The 17935-nt window shown below is 41.6% G+C and overlaps 1 protein-coding gene across 1 annotated transcript in view; it reads right to left on the reverse strand.

Annotated features, from left to right (window-relative positions):
* Positions 1–675: 675 nt before the first annotated feature.
* Positions 676–17935, reverse strand: part of hcrtr2 (hypocretin (orexin) receptor 2) — a 71411-nt gene continuing 54151 nt past the window's right edge. Inside the window, exon 7 of the mRNA XM_043687463.1 lies at positions 676–1055. Coding sequence (XP_043543398.1) covers positions 835–1055 — 221 coding nt within the window. The 3' untranslated portion in view covers positions 676–834. The remainder of the gene's footprint in view (positions 1056–17935) is intronic.

A 17935-nucleotide genomic window follows, 5' to 3' on the forward strand; every position in this document is an offset into this window, starting at 1 on the left:
ATACCAAGAGTGCGAACAAACTGCTTCTGCCTCAGATTTTGCTGGCGACAAGGGTGGATTTAGAGGCAGAGGAAGAGAGTTTGTGGCATTGACCAAAAACGACAGCACCTGTCTTATCAATATTTAGTTAAGTCAATTTCTGCTTACCTGGTATTACAAACAGGCTGACTGCACAAAGACAGCGGAAGGGACAAGAGATACGAAGGTGAGGCAGACAAAGCAGATCGTTAGCATTTATGTGGAAACTAATCAATGAGGGCAACCAGAGGTAACAGAAAGCAAGATCAGAAAGAGAATGCATTGTAAATGACTGTCCAGCAGTTGTCAAATGGATAAGGATGGAACCATGCGAGAGTGTTCCATCCATGTTGGTTGACAGTGGAGAGGTGTCGATGGTTTTCCACACTATTAAAAGGTGCATACAAATTTGAGAAGGACGAAGTGAAATAGGTATCAATGTCACAGTCACAGGCGATGGCATTTCTAACTTTGGTAAGAGCCATGTCAGCTTTAACCCAATTATTTACCTTCAAACAGGGAGTTCAGGGAAAGATGAGGATAAATATTGAAGGCAACAACTTTGGGATTTTCAAGGAGAAAAGGAGGTTGGACATGAGAGATTAGTTAGCAAACACATAATAATTAAATAAAGGTGCAATGACATTCTCTACCAGTAAGATGTCATTTTAATGAATTTATTTACAAGTCCAAAAATAGTTACCTCGTGCAAGACAAATTAATTTTGCTCTTGAAGCTTACAGCAGCAACATTTTACAGGAAATAATAAAGGTCAGGCCAACGCTGAGATGAATGCTTCAAATATTGCCGCTGTCATCAGATGTTGTTTGCAGTGCGGTTACTGGTCTGTGATGGAGTTACATTTGTAAGCGCTACTTGTTCTGAAGTTTTGGAAACGTTATCAAAATGGCAGATCTGTGTGGTGAACGACTTGCGGCTTTCTGTGCTCAAGCGGGCTCTGTTCAGATGTTCATCATTCTGACGGTCCATCCGGAAACAACAAGAGAAGGCTGTTTTAAATTCTTCCCGGAATTTGCCTTGGGAAAAAGCAAGCATATTTCAATTGCTTTGGACCACTGCTGAGCTAACTGATATTATTAGTGCCATTTGGACCAGAGAAAAGACTATTTATACAAATATGTTTGAAAAGGAGATAAAACTCCTACTGATTGAATGAATAACTAATCAAATTCAATATGATCCTCACTGAGCACATACATTTTTATTTTGTTTCTCATTATCTGTTAAAATCCCTCCAAGCGAAATTTGAGTGTTGTTTCAAAGAAAAAATTAAGTTTCAAGCCAATTAATAGTGAAACAATGCAAGTATGCACTAGAATTCGATAAGAGGATTTGAGTTAAAGGGAAAGGTTGAAAGGCTGAGGTGATTTTCCCTGGAGCTTTTGAGACTGAGGAGTAAACTTATAGAGGTTTAAGATCATGAGAGGCTTGGATAGTGTAAATAATCAAGGTCTTTTTCTGAGGATGGGGTGTCCAAAACTACAGGGCATAGGTTTAAGATGAGAGAAGAAAGATTAAAAGGGACCTAAAGGGCAACTTTTTCACGCAGAGGGTGGTACGTGTATGGAATGAGCTGCCAGAGGAAGTGGTGGTACAATTACAGCATTTAAAAGGCATCTGGATGGGTATATGAAGAGGAAGGGTTTGGAGGGATATGGGCCAAGTGCTGGAAATTGAGATTAGATTAGTTTAGGATAACCAGTCAGCGTGAATGAGTTGGACATCCACATGACTAATAAAATCATTGCTGATAGTCTGCCTCAATTTCGCCTCTTGCTCTCTCCTCACATCCCTTCATTTCCTCAGTGTTGAAAGACCCAAACTTGAAAATACGCAAAGACTGAGCATTAACTGCTTCCTGGATTGGAGGATTCTTCTTCATTTTAGTCTTCAGTGGCTGACTGTCCTGTTTGGAATGATGGATTATGAATTTTGAATTATGTTTTTACCTCAGCTGATGGCCCAACTGGATGTCAGGTTGCACAATGAAGCCTGGCCTTCTAGATCACATTTTTATGTCTTTTTTGTTTAGTGAATGCTCTATCATTGAAGCATTTTACATGAGGTAATAGAAGTATACATCAAGGAAGAATTAAAATAAAGCAAGCTAATCGATATATGAAAGACAGCGAACACGATCTATACATACAAAACAAAATTTCAACCTGTTTCCTGACACTATCCATTACAGAGACTCAAGTCCAGGGAAATTATACCCCTACCTTGATCGTTCTAATTAACCAACTCCTTACAGTTTCCTCGCTGTGGATTGTGAAGACAATTAGTGAGTCCTTTCCAAGTCAAACTCTATGAACCTTTCTCAGATCTGAGTACCTAAACTTTATCATTTCTACTGACCTTCTGATTTCTTGCCAAACTCTCCTGCTTTGATATTTTCATAAGTTAAACCTTTTGCTAAATTAACTTGGACGAGGGAGATCCAGTAGATGTAGTGTACCTGGACTTTCAGAAAGTTTTTGATAAAGTCCCACACAGGAGGTTAGTGAGTAAAATTAGGGCGCATGGTATTCGGGGCAAAGTACTAGATTAGATTGAAAATTGGTTGGCTAATAGGAAACAAAGGGTAGTGATAAACGGCTCCATTTTGGAATGGCAGGCAATGACCAGTGGGGTACCGCAGGGATCCGTGCTGGGACCGCAGTTTTTTACAATATATGTGAATGATATAGAAGATGGTATCAGCAATAAAATTAGCAAATTTGCTGATGATACAAAGCTGGGTGGCAGGGTGAAATGTGATGAGGATGTTAGGAGATTACAGGGTGACCTGGACAAGTTAAGTGAGTGGGCAGATGCATGGCAGATGCAGTTTAATGTGAATAAATGTATGGTTATCCACTTTGGTAGCAAGAACAGGAAGGCAGACTACTACCACAATGTAATCAATCTATGTAAAGGGGCAGTACAAAGAGATCTGGGTGTTCTTGTACACCAGTCAATGAAAGTAAGCATGCAGGTACGGCAGGTAGTGAAGAAGGCTAATAGCATGCTGGCCTACATAACAAGAGGAATTGAGTATAAAAGCAAAGAGGTGCTTCTGCAGCTGTACAGGACCCTCGTGAGACCACACCTGGAGTATTGTGTGCAGTTCTGGTCTCCAAATTTGAGAAAAGACATTCTGGCTATTGAGGGAGTGCAGCGTAGGTTCACAAGGTCAATTCCTGGAATGGCAGGATTACCTTACACTGAAAGACTGAAGCGACTGGGCATGTATACCCTTGAGTTTCGAAGATTGAGAGGGGATCTGATTGAGACGTATAAGATTATGAAAGGATTGGACACACTGGCAGTAGAAAACATATTTCCACTGATGGGTGAGTGCCGAACCAGAGGACACACCTTAAAAATACGGGGTAGACCATTTAGGACAGAGCTCAGGAGAAACCTCTTCACCCAGAGAGTGGTGGCTGTGTGGAATGCTCTGCCCCAGAGGGCAGTGGAGGCCCAGTCTCTGGATTCATTTAAGAAAGAGTTGGATAGAGCTCTCAAAGATAGTGGAATCAAGGGTTATGGAGATAAGGCAGGAACAGGATACTGATTAGGAATGATCAGTCATGATCATATTGAATGGCGGTGCAGGCTCGAAGGGCTGAATGGCCTACTCCTGCACCTACTGTCTATTGTCTATTGTCTAACTTGTCCTTCAATTGCCATATACCCCTTCCAGGAATTAAATTAAACTTATCTTCTGAGCTAAAGGCAATTGTCAAAGAATCACTAAAATGTGGAAGCTGGCAATTTGGCCCATCAAGTCCACACCAACCTCTAAAGAGCAGCCACCCAGACCTACCCTTATGCCTCCTAAACTATCCTATTCCTGTAAGCCTGCATTTACCATGGTTAACCTACCTAGCCTGCACATCCCTGGACACTATGGGCAATTTAGAATGGCCAATCTACCTAATCCCCACATCTTTGGACTGTGGTTGGAAACTGGAGCACCCAGGGAAACCCATGCAGACACAGGGAGAATGTGCAAATGCCACATTATTGTCATCTAAAACTTTTTCAATCTTGGATTCTTTCGAACTGAAAATAAAGCAAACAGTCTTCAATGTTAACCATTCGTAAACCATTATGAACATCTTTCAATTAAAGCACAGAGGGGTGAGGAGTAATTGTGAAAATGGTGCTGGAAGGACTATCTGGCCCTTCGTTTCTCTTTTAAAAAGGAAACCATTCATAAAAATGACCAAAACCCATATGCCTCTATTTTGAAATCTAAAATAGACAAATGATATCGAATTATGTAAATGGTGCAATTTTCATCATAATTAGGACAGCAGTTTTTCCTGACTTGGTCAGCAGTACTTTTCCATCTCCATCAGCAGCCACCACAATGAGGGGTTTGGGCAGAATTGACTGGGAGAAACTGTTCACATAGAGAAAAGGGGTTAACAAGCTAAATTAAACTGACTTGCGGAAATTTTTTTTTAAGAAGTGAGTAATTTAGGTTTGGAATGTGCTTCCTGAAAGGCAGATTTTATCATTTCTCTCACACAGAATTGAACAACTATCTGAAGACAATATGTTCAGAGCCAAAGGCAATGGATTAAGGCTAGAGAGCTGGCGTATGCAGAATAGGCACTTGAGCCTAGGATTGTACAATCATTAACATAACCGCAGCCATAAACACTGCAACAACATAATTGACCACCAAGTGTGTGCAGAAAACTTTTCTCTGCCAGCTGAGCACTGAGGTGTAAATTGATGGACCTATGGAAGACCCTTTGCTATTTGCAAGTATAATGAATCTTATTAGTGCTGCAATAATTAGTGCTCCACAGGGATGAGGAAGTTTAATGAATCACCTTGAAACTTCCCACATGCCACATGAGATACCTTCTCGTTGCTCAAATGAATCAAGCAACACAGCCGAAATGCACAAATCACCGCAGTTCCTGGATTTTTTTTTCATTCACTCAGGGAACATGGGCTTTGCTGACTGGCCAGCATTTATTGCTTGTTTCTAGTTGCCCCCGAGAAGGTGGTGATGGGTTGCTTTCTTAAACCACTGCAGTCCATATGGTTTAGGTTGACCCACTATGCTGTCTGGGAGGGAATTCCAAGATTTTGACCCAGCGACAATGAAGGAATGGCGATATATTTCTAAGTCAGGATGGTGACTGGCTTGGAGGGGAACTTGCAAGTGATGCTGTTCTCATGGATCTGCTCTCCATGTCCTTTGAGGTGGTAGCAGGTATGGACTTGAATGGTGCTGTTTGAGGATCTTTGGTGAATTTCCACAGTGCATCTTGTAGACGCTACACACTGTTATTACTGAGCATTAGTGATGAAGGTAGTTGATGTTTGTGGATGTGATGCCAATCAAGTAGACTTCTTTGTTCTGGATGGTGTCAAGTTGATTCAGCTGCAAATAGGGGAGTATTCTATACAGTTCTGATTTGTGCCTTGTGGATGATGGACAGGCTTTGGGAACTCAGGATGTGAGCTACTTACTGCTGTATTCCTAACCTCTGACCTACTCTTACAGCCACTATATTTATACGGCATGTCCAGTTCATTTTCTGGTCAATGGTAACCTCCAGGATGTTGAATTGGGGGATTAAGTGATGATAACACCATTGAACATCAGCGTTTAGATTTTTTCTTAATGAAGATGGTCATTGCCTGGCATTTGTCGGATAGTGAATGTTATTTGCCATTTTTCACCTGAAGTCTGTATATCTTCTAGATCTTGTCACATTTGAATATGCACTGCTGCAGTAACTGAGGTGTTGTGAATGGTACTGAACATTGCGCAATCATTGGCGAACATTCCCATTTCTGACCTTATGATGGAGGGAAGGTCATTGATGAAGCAGCTGAAGATGGTTGGGCCTTGGACATTATCCTGAGGAACTCCTACAGAAATGCCTGGGAGGTGAGATAACTAACCAACAACCACAACCATCTTCCTATGTACATGGTATACCTTAGAGAATTGTGGTTAAATATTAAATTGTGCCAAGCAATGTTCATCAGGGAGCAGAATGCATTGTACCTATTTGTTACTGTTACATGAAAGAGCGTGGAGCAATTTTGCTCTATAGTCATTGTAATGAATCAAACTTGCAGTCACAACAGCTGTTTGTTGACCACGCATCTATGTGGGATCTGTGATCTTATAGGCACCCAGTACCTCTTAAAGGGGAAATGCATGCTTGGTGTTGCATATAAAGGAAGCCACGTAAGGAAAGAAATTGATAATGATCCTAAAGTTAGTGCTGTAGGTTCTCTGCTATCCTGGAGACCCCAGGGCAAGCAGAGAACTGGAGGAGAGAAATACTCTTCCCTCAAAGGGAACAGAAAGCCTTCCAGGAAATTAACTCCAAAACCAGTGAGAAAGCATTACAGAGGTAAATGGTTGCCATTACATAGTTGCAATGCTCAAAGATGTTCAATGATCTCCTCTGTTCACACCTTTGCCATATTCAGTCCTTCTATTCACAATACTCTCCCGTCATCTTCGCTTCACTTTTCCACAATCGTTTCACTCCACCTCCTCTTCCCTACATACTGACTGCCTAGCACTCTCGCACAGCTCATGTCTGGTACAAATGTTTAAGAGACACAGTGATCCTGATAGTCTCAGGCACTGTTGCTTATCACAAGGTCTGCAACTCAAGCTCTGGTGGAGCAGCTCATTGAGCTCAGAACCAACTTCCTTTGGCAAGTGAAGACTGCTTGTACATTGCTCTTGACTGAAATTCACTGAAGATTAATCTCTCAACATATGCTGGGAGTGTAAACAGAATCCTTCTCCTTCTTCTCATCTTTATCTTTGTCCCCCTTACCCTACAGTTCCAAAGATAATCTTGTCAGACCATCTTTAATTGAAAACTGCTTGGAATGTAGTCAAATCTGATTAGATTAGATTAGATTACTTACAGTGTGGAAACAGGCCCTTCGGCCCAACAAGTCCACACCAACCCGCCGAAGCGTATACCACCCAGACCCATACTCCTACGTTTACCCCTTCACCTAACACTACGGGCAATTCAGCATGGCCAATTCACCTAACCTGCCCATTTTTGGATTGTGGGAGGAAACCGGAGCACCCGGAAGAAACCCACGCAGCCACACAGAGAGTCGCCTGAGGCGGGAGTTGAACCCGGGTCTCTGGCGCTGTGAGGCAGCAGTGCTAACCACTGTGCCACCATGCCGCCCACGGTGACTGCAATATTGCTTCTCAATATTTCCCTTTAAATTTCCACAGTCCAAAGACATTTAAAAAAATGCCCAGAAATAACCAGAAAGATCAAATCGCCTACTAACCCGTATATTTAACTGCACTATTCCATTACATGACATGCTAAAAGACCCATTGTGTTTACCAGCATGGGGTTTTGAACCAGCTCCTGGCATGGTATTCCAATATCACATAGCAACCCCTCAACAAACACAGGGGTATAATTTAAATACTTGAGCCATTGCTCTAAATAGGTTTCCTGTCAGTCCACAGAACAACTCAACATAGTATGATGTGGCTGCCATTCTAGATGTTACCCTCCTTTCCAAACCTGTCAGTTGACTACAAATGAAGGATAGCCACCCAGCTGTGGCTGAGTGTGATGGAGGATGGAACAGAGAGGCAGTGAATTCATGGGCCATTAATTTGCTGCCCACGCATGTGTCATAAGGTAACAAATATTTCTTTCATGAAACTAAATGCTTTCTTAATATTCATTGCTGATCAGGAAGAACCTTCCTGGACAATGTCAAATCACAGTTCATTTTCTTGAAGCCTGAGTAATTCCATCCACTTGATTAATTGATTCTCTGTTCATGTCACTGCTACATAACATGAATGGCAAATTATTCTATTCTTTCATTGTGCAGCTGGTCTGTGATCTCTGCTTAAAAACCATAACGGTCAATATTCAGCTCCTTAATGAGTGAAAGGACTGTGTTGAGCTCAGCATACAGCATGGCAGTCAGGAGGGAAATCTGAGTGTCAATACAAGGAGCTCTGATGTTGACATACTCAATAACTTGCATTGGTGTAACATCTTTAATGGAGTTAGCATTCTAAGATCCTTCATGCAAGCATTATAAAGCAAACTTAGACAGTGAGCCACAAAAAGCAATATTGGGATAAGTGGCCATGATCAGAGGAAGGTATAGACAGATAGATAGACAGAATGACAGACGTACAGACAGACGGACACAGACAGACAGATAGATAAGTACGGAAGCAGACGATTTGGTCCAACTCGTCCATGCTGACCAGATATCCTAAATTAATCTTGTGCCATTTGCCAGCACTTGGCCCATATCCCTCTAAACCCTTCCTATTCATATACTCATCCAGATGCCTTTTAAATGTTCTAAGCATACCAGCCTCCATTACTTCCTCTGATAGCTCATTCCATTCACACACCCACCCTCTGCGTGAGAAGGTTGCTCCTTACATCCCTTTTATATCTTTTCCCTCTCACCTTAAACCTATGCCCTCTAGTTTGGACTCCCCTAAACTGGAAAAAAGAACTTGGCTATTCACCCTATCCATGCCTCATGATTTTACAAATCTTTATAAGGTCACCCCTCAGGCTATTCAGCCTCTCCCTACAGCTCAAACCCTCCAACCCTAGCAACATCCTTGTAAGTCGTTTCTGTACCCTTTCGTATAGCAGGGAGACCAGAAGTAAACACAGAGTTCCAAAAGATAGACAGACAGACAGACTGACAGACTGTGAAAGAAGAGGGCGGCACGGTGGCACAGTGGTTAGCACTGCTGCCTCACAGCGCCCGAGACCCGGGTTCAATTCCCGCCTCAGGCGACTGACTGTGTGGAGTTTGCACATTCTCCCCGTGTCTGCGTGGGTTTCCTCCGGGTGCTCCGGTTTCCTCCCACGTCCAAAGATGTGCAGATCAGGTGAATTGGCTATGCTAAATTGCCCGTAGTGTTAGGTAAGGGGTAAATGTAGGGGTATGGGTGGGTTGCGCTTCAGCGGGTCGGTGTGGACTTGTTGGGCCGAAGGGCCTGTTTCCACACTGTAAGTAATCTAACTCAAATCTAAATCTAGAAAATCTAATCTAAGAGGGGGAAGAGTGTTAGGGAGGGGATTCCAAAGCTTAGGGCCTAAGCAGCTGAAGGCCTAAAGGTGGAACGATTAATAATTGGGGGTGCGTATGAGTACAGATTAAATGAGTGCAGAGCCTAGGGCAACCATCAAAGACATTCTCAGTACAAACTGCAAAACAAATGCTTAAAGAGTTAAATATCTTTAAATATATCACATTGTGAACATTTAAATAACCCCAGTCAGATTTATCAAAATCAACAACCTTTGATCCTGGCAGATTAGTTACAATATCTAACTTCATTAAGCTGTACATTATGAGAATTTTCATGTGAACTCTCTCTGCCTAGACCTGTCTGAGCTGCCTGCCACCTATCCCCTTTTGGGTAAGTCTTTCTGTGTGAGAAACGAGATGGCCACTGACTGTTGACAGCAAACATCAGTTCTATTAGATATGATATCGCAGATAAGGAAGAAATGTTTCCAACTGCAGAGAGACAATAACCAGAAGAGAGAGATTTTTAAGATAATTGTCTGTAACCAGACAGAAGATGCTATTTTATTTTCCACACTGCATATCATTATAGGCTGGAATACTATCTCAAAAGGGAGTGGATTCAATAATAGTTTTAGAAAAGGAATTCAATCTGTACTTGCATAGGAATAATTTGTTGTGAAAGGTAATTGGATAGCTGTTTCAGAGATCAAGCACAGGCTGGATGATTGGCCTTTTTGCTGGATTATTGGAAATCATCTGTTTGAACAAAGTCCTTTATTCATGAAATGTAACAATAGCATACAGCTACACAGCTTCAGGATGCTATAACTTGAGGATACAGTTTTCCTTCTGTAAGGTCCTTTTTAAGGACTGTTGTTGAGCACTCTAAATGCCATATGCACTGCTTCATTGTAACTTTAGCATGTTTCCAAAGTGGCCCATACAAACAAAGCTATTCCATGCCTTGCAGAATTGAGGTGGGATTGAATCCTGGAGTAAACCTATCACTCAACATCTTCCAATATTTCAAGATTAATTTGTTAAGGGAGAATTTGGAAGGTCGTGAATCTTTGCAACTTTCTTCCTTGAAAGGCAATGGAAGCAGATTCATTAATTTTTGATAAGCAAAGGATGAAAGGTCATTAGGATAGAGGCAGGAATGTGGACTAATCATGATCTTATTGAATGGCAGAACCAGCTCCAGGGATGAGTGGCTTACTCCTGTTCCTAAACCATAGAACTAGATGTAGTCTGTGTTCCAGACAAAACACAAGTAAGGGTATGTACAGTCTTGGGGGCAGCAATGGATTAGCAGAAAAAGCTTTTATTCTTGCAGAAGAATCTTATTCTATGGGAATGACCAACAATTTACCAGCAACTGAGGGAAAACTCTGATAAATTGTGCAGTTCCATAATTTTACAAGAATGACTCAGTATGCAGGGATGGTTGAAATATAGCCCAGCAGACCAAATGCTGAAAAGGTAGCATGAGCAGAAACAATATTTGACAAGATTTGTTGGAGTACAATAGAATGCTTTAAGAAATCTCACAGAAACTCCTTAGGGAACAGTGAGCTGTCATGAAATGCTGAGCAAGAGCACAGCAATCAGTGTGGTAGCTATGCATTTTGAAAAACATACAGGATTATATTTTGTCTATGCCAAACAAAGGGTTCAGAAAAGATTTACAAGGATGTTGCCAGGGTTGGAGGGTTTGAGCTATAGGGAGAGGCTGAATAGGCTGTGGTTACCTTCCTGGGCACCTGAGGCTGAGGAGTGACCTTATTGAAGTTTATAAAAACATTCATTTAATTTTAAAGAGAAAGTGCATTTGGTCCTAGTCAACTAGAGATAGATTGAAGTGACAATTCTCGATTCAACCATAGCAGACTCAATGACCAGAGCACAGAAAAGGTTCCTTGTGATACACAGTGTCCCAGGAGATTTAATATCAGACATTGGACCTCCATTGGTGAATGAGGATTGAAGGTTAGGAGGCAGATATCAAGCAGCTGACAAGTTCTGTACTCTACCCTCAGTCAAACAGAGAGGTGAAAAGAACAGTCAAAATTGTGAAGTCACTGATGCATAAGAATCTAGACGGGCAATTAGCTCTATGTGGTTACACAGCAACACTAATGATTAATGGGTACTTATTGTAAATGGAGAGAAAATCAAAAACAGTGTCAGTTTAGAACATAACCTGGTGTTGTGTGATTTTTAACTCAGGTCAAACATAACTTCCCAAAACTGCAAGAGAGATAAATAACTAACAAAATGCCATGCTAAAACACAGCAGAGATAGTACAATTATAGACACAAGGTGAAAACTCTGTCAACTATAAAGCCAGAACACAAAGTCTGGTTAAGGGACAGGATAGTTGAAGTTACAGTCACCAGTCACAGATCAACCTGGATGCCATAGTGTCAGAACACCTGTAAGGGCAGCGAGGAGCAATAGGACTGCATTGATCTGACCTTGGCCAAGCATGTGTATGATGATCACAGGATGTGGGACAGTCATAGCTTTACTACAAACAGTGTACAGAATGGTACAACTATTCCCGAGTTCAACACCATCACTCTTAGTGCTGAACACAAGTGAAACCAGATCAGAATATCCAGGCAGAGTTAGATTATCTCAACCTTTGAGATTCAGACTTTGGTGAGCGAGGGGAACATGCTGATAATGGTGATAACATTGGTAATGGAAATTATTATGTTAGTAATGGCGCTAGCGATTACAAAGATCATGTAAGTAAGGAAAAAACACTACTGAAATAATATAGACCAAGTAGAGAGAAACTTGGGTGGACGTGTAGTATAACAAGATTTATTAACTAATGATATGGTGTAGATGACAATTGGAGACAGGGCAGACAGAGAGAGAGGTCTTAGGCACATTGCTAAAGAACTGTTTAACCATAACCTGAATTTAAAATTGTAAATAAGGAATGAATTAGTACCGCAGTGGAAGAGCCTTATTTAGAGATAGAGAGCAAGCTGCCTCAGGTACAATATATCTCAACCTGAGATACTCCAGATTGTTATTACAATAAGCTGGTAGCACTACTGGCTTAAAGCACAAGGTAAGGCAACTATAATTGATTGTTGGAAAGATCCAGCTCTTTCACGGAGGAGGAAATTTGCCATCCTTACTGGGTCTGGCCTACATGACTCTAGGCCCTTTGTCATGTGGTTGTCTTTTAACTGAAATGGCCAAAACAATTTCAACAGTAATACCCATATCCCATGAGAGAATTTTTAAAATGTGCTGGGTGATCACTTTTAGCAGAGGATTGGAGGGCCAAAGATATTTGCAAATCCTTATCAGTATTATTGGGCCATGATAGCTACTAACAGGCAGGCAATACACTGAAAATTTGAATAAGCTTTTAATGAAATTATGCCCTCCACACAAATAGCTAATATGAGATCACCTGCATTAATGAGTAAATTAAATCTCAACATGTGGCATATCACAGTTGAAAAACCACATAAATGAATGGAACAGAAAGTGTTAAGCAATGCTGTTTTCTGCACAATTTGATTCTGCAATATTTACTTTGAATTATTTGTCAGACAAGAAATGGGAATACCTATAAGTTACGCTAGTTTTATCACATCACCATCAGCTGTGTTTTCTCCTTTATGGTTTGATGTTATGAATCATGCACAGAAAAAAATCAACACACCTCCTTAATAATCTAAACTCACAACTTCCTTGGGGCATGAAGCAGCTCTATCCACCAGTACAATACTGAACTCAGAAAAACATTTTCTAACCAGCCAACTGAAGAATTGACATGGTGACCAAAGAAAATTAACAATTTAACTGTACTGTTTTGTTACAGTTATAGGTTCCAAATCAGTAAAATCCAAAAAATATTAAGTCAGATTTTGCTGTTTCAGGCCATTTAGTAATGTTTGCTGTTGTCTAATCTGAGTCTAGGACTATTCCTCTCAAAACAATTCTGCCTAATTTTGTACAATGGATCCTCACCACAGCTTGGACTTCAAAGTAACACTCCCGATCACACATCATGCTAAATGCCACAATATATGATAGTCATTGAGAAATAACTCCACGAAGGCTGGTATCCCATCATCAAGTCACCCTTTTTTTCATGTGCACAGTACATGACACTGACCCAGCTAGCTCAGATCCGGCTCCTAGAGTGAGCAGAACCTCTGATTCTCCCCTTTATATCCATCAGGCAGGATTCCCTGACTGGACCAGATTAACAGCCAATCAGGGAACTCATATTCTATGAGATCCACCTGGTTGGATTGTTCCAATCACTATAAGAGATATACCAGACATTAACTTATAAATGCATCGGCTAAGGATGAATCTAATATGTCAATGTTCTCTCTCTCTCTTCGAAAGTGTCTCATTCGAGCATATGTTCTAGACTGTTCCTTTTTGTGCTTTCCAACTACACCCACACTGTGCAATTTATGCTCAGTGCTATGCAGCTCTGTGACATCATTGCAAGGTTCCTCCAGGGTCCTGAAGCCCTTACAAAATGAGGAACAAGTTATATTGGAACAGGATCTAATTTTACTAAGATTATAAAGGAGACTTAAAGGTCTTACTGCTTTGGGATCCAATGATGTTACCCTTTCCCAGTCTATATGACACCATCATACTGAGTGATGCTTAATGCAGTTCAGACCCTCACAATCTCATGGAAAGTTTTTGAAAGGTAAGTTAAAAAGGTCCTTGCCGTGCTCCCATGTCGCCTCCTTAGGCCCTTATACCCCCACACCAAGGCACAACATTTCTATGTTCATTCACCCACTATACACAATGTATAAAATTAAGGAACTGTATATGACTCCATAGTTGGAAGTAGACAAAAAGCTTTTGAAAAAAAATGCATTTATGATTTTTCACAATTAACATCAACGTGTTAAAGAAAACTCCATTCAATGCTTTCTAATGAAAGTGATAATTATCCAAATCATTTAAAGTTTCAATACCTGAAATGGCAAGGCACTTTATATCATTTAAGCTTGCGTAAATAAACATTGTGAAATTTAAAACTGAAATCAGGCATGTAGAGCTGTCAGCCCAGTAAGGGGCTGAGGTACTGCAGCTGTCTAATGGCTATTTAACTCCTCAGTAAAGTATTTTAGGCTTCACCTGGCACCAAGTACAATAAAGATCCTGCCTTTGAAGTCGGTGTTTCTCAAGGCAGGTGCAGAATCATAGAGTCCCTACAATGTGGAAACAGGCCCTTTGGCCCAACAAGTCCACACTGACCCTCCAAAGAGTAACTCACCCAGACCCATTCCCCCACTACTCTGTATTTTACCCCAGACTAATGCATCTAAACTACATATCCCTGACACTATGAGGCAATTTAGCATGGCCAATTCCCCCAAACTGCACATCTTTGGACTGTGGGAGGACACCAGAGCACCCGGAGGAAACCCACACAGACACGGGGAGAATGTGCAAACTCCACACAGACAGTCGCCCGAGGCGGGAATCGAACCTGGGTCCCTAGTGCTGTGAAGCAGCAGTGCTAACTACTGAGCCACCATGGGGAATTTTTCAAATTCATGCTATCTGCCATTGTGCATGGGAAATCATGTTACACAAATTTAACTGAGTTTTTTGAGGACAAAACCAAAGAGATAGATGGGGGTAGAGCAGTAGACATTGTCTACATGGACTTTAGTAAAGCTTTTGACAAGGTTCTGCATGAGAGACTAATTTAAAAAGTTTGATCACGTGGGACTCAGGGAGAGCTTGCCAATTGGATACAAAATTGGCTTGATGAATGGAGACAGAGGGTGGTGGTGGAGGGTTGTTTTTCAGACTGGAGGCCTGTGACTAGCAGTGTTCTGCAGGGATCAGTGCTGAGTCCAGTTTTGTTTGTCATTGATACAAATGATTTGAATGAGAATTTAGGAGGCATGGTCAGTAAGTTTGCAGAGGACAACAAAATTGGTGGTATAGTCGACAGTGAAGAAGGTTATCTAAGATTACAAAGGGTTCTTGATCCATTGGGCCAAATGGGCTAATGAGGAGCGGCAAATAGAGTTTAATTTGGATAAATGCAAGGTATTGCATTTTGATAAAGCAAACAAGGGCAGGACTTATATAGTTAATGATAGGGCCCTGGGTAGTGTGATTGAACAGAGAAATCAAGGGGTTCAGGTATGTAGTTCTTTGGATCACAAGTACACCAGGTGGGTAAGAAGGCATTTAGCACACTTTCCTTCAGTGTTCAGGCCATTGACTGCAGGAGTTGGGGCATCATGTTGAGGTTGTACAGAATGTTTGTGAGGCCATGTTTGGATTACTGTGTATAGTTCTTGTCACCCTGCTGTAGGAAGGATATTATTAAGCTAGAGAGGGGTCAGAAAAGATGTACCAGAATGTTGCAGGGACTGAAAGGTTTCAGTTATAAGGATAGGCTGAATAGATTAGGTTCCCTACAGTATGGAAACAAGCCCTCGGCCCAACAAGTCCACACCGACCCTCCGAAGAGTAACCCACCCAGGCCCATTCCTCATATTTACGCCTGACTAATGCACCTAACGCTATGGGCAATTTAGCATGGCCAATTCACCCAGCCTGCACATAGAGTCATAGAGTCATAGAGATGTACAGCATGGAAACAGACCCTTCAGTCCAACTTGTCCATGCCGACCAGATATCCCAACCCAATCTAGTCCCAATTCCAGCAACTGGCCCATAGCCCTCCAAACCCTTCAAATTCATATACCCATCCAAATTCCTCTTAAATGTTGCAATTGTACCAGCCTTCACCACATCCTCTAGCAGCTCATTCCATACACGTACCACCCTCTGCGTAAAAATGTTGCCCCTTAGGTCTCTTTTATATCTTTCCCCTCTCACCCTAAACCTATGCCCTCTAGTTCTGAACTCCCCGACCCCAGGGAAAAGACTTTGTCTATTTATCCTAACCATGCCCCTCATAATTTTGTAAACCTCTATAAGGTCACCCCTCCGCCTCCAACGCTCCAGGGAAAACAGCCCCAGCCTGTTCAGCCTCTCTCTGTAGCTCAGATCCTCCAACCCTGGCAACATCCTTGTAAATGTTGCATGAGAGGGTATTGGTCTGGATGGGATGCTCTTCCAAGAGTCAGTGTAAACTCGATGGGCTGAATAGCCTGCTTCCACACTGAAGGGATTCTATAATTTCAATGATATTCCCATATCAGGATGGTGCAGGACTTGGAAGGAATCATGTACATTGTGCTGTTCCCATTGCATCTGCTATCCTCATTCCTCAAAGTGGAAAAGGTTTTGGATTTGGAACATGCTATGCATCTTGTAGATGTTACACACTTCTTCCACTGTGGGAGATGTTACACACTCCTTCCACTGTTAGAAGGAGCCAATCTTTAAGGTGGTGTATGGGGTGCTTATCATGAGGGTTGACTTGTCCTAAATGGTATTGAGCCTCGAGGGTGCTGTTGGAGGCAAACATCTAGATAAATTGGACAGTATTCAATCACATTCCTGAATGTTGCCTTGTAGATAGCAGACATGCTTTGGGGAGGCAGCAGATGAATTGACACAGAATTCCCAACCTCTGACCAACTTTTGTAGCCCCACGATTTGTATGGCTTGTCCAATTAAGATTCTATCAATGGTGACATGTTGATGGAAGAATAGTCAATTAAGCTAAAGTCATCACATTTTTGTGCATTTTTAATGCACATTTTGGTGTTGTCATACTCTTCAGGTCAATACATTATCACAATATTACTTAAACTTCTCACGAAAAGAGTGCAATGGGGAGAACACAATAAACACATTGGAGAATATACTGCTGCTAAAGATTGGCAACAGCCAGAATCAGGAAGAACAGTGTTGCAAGATTGAGTAATATGCTAAATTTGTGTGACAACAGAATAATGCAAATACAATGCCTGATAACTCAATTTGTTTTCCTAGTACTTTATACTCAGCATTTTAGATTAGATTAGATTACTTACAGTGTGGAAACAGGCCCTTCGGCCAAACAAGTCCACACCGCCCCGCCGAAACGCAACCCACTCATACCCCTACATTTACCCCTTACCTAACACTACGGGCAATTTAGCATGGCCAATTCACCTGACTGTGGGAGGAAACCGGAGCACGCGGAGGAAACCCACGCAGACACGGGGAGAACGTGCAAACTCCACACAGTCAGTCGCCTGAGGCGGGAATTGAACCCGGGTCTCTGGCGCTGTGAGGCAGCAGTGCTAACCACTGTGCCACCGTGCTGCCCACCATGGCAACGTCTAACAAAGTATCCATTCTGATGTGCAATTTTCACCATTTATGTTATATTTTCCTTCTCCTTTTGTTAATGTATAAACATCCAGCCACCACTATGCATAAGGAATTGGATAACCAAAATAAACATTGGCTTATTTATTAAGAAATAGAAAAGTTGGGAGCAGTACTAACTAGAGAAATTGGAATATTGCGTGCAATTCTGATCTCCTTCCTATCGGAAAGATGTTGTGAAACATGAAAGGGTTCAGAAAAGATTTACAGTTATTAAAAAGAGGGAGACTTAATGAACTCAAAACACCACAGGATATTTTTCGGAATACAATCTTACTTCCTCAATTAACAGTTGTAAAGGAAAGCAGTTTGTTGATTGCATCTCCCTAATGCATGGAATGGCTAATTGATCCATCTCTCAGAAAACTGCAGAATGATCCATGGAATTGCCTGCAAGATTCAGGTGCAAGCAGATTTGTTGTTATTGTTCCCTGGATCATGCCTTCATATGAATAGATATTGCAGCCAAGGTGGGCTACATTCAGGAAAGCTGAATATTGAAATCAATTGGGACCAGTAACTTGAATT

This window comes from Chiloscyllium plagiosum, chromosome 3 (genome assembly GCF_004010195.1).
Source record: "Chiloscyllium plagiosum isolate BGI_BamShark_2017 chromosome 3, ASM401019v2, whole genome shotgun sequence".
NCBI classification, from domain to species: domain Eukaryota; kingdom Metazoa; phylum Chordata; class Chondrichthyes; order Orectolobiformes; family Hemiscylliidae; genus Chiloscyllium; species Chiloscyllium plagiosum.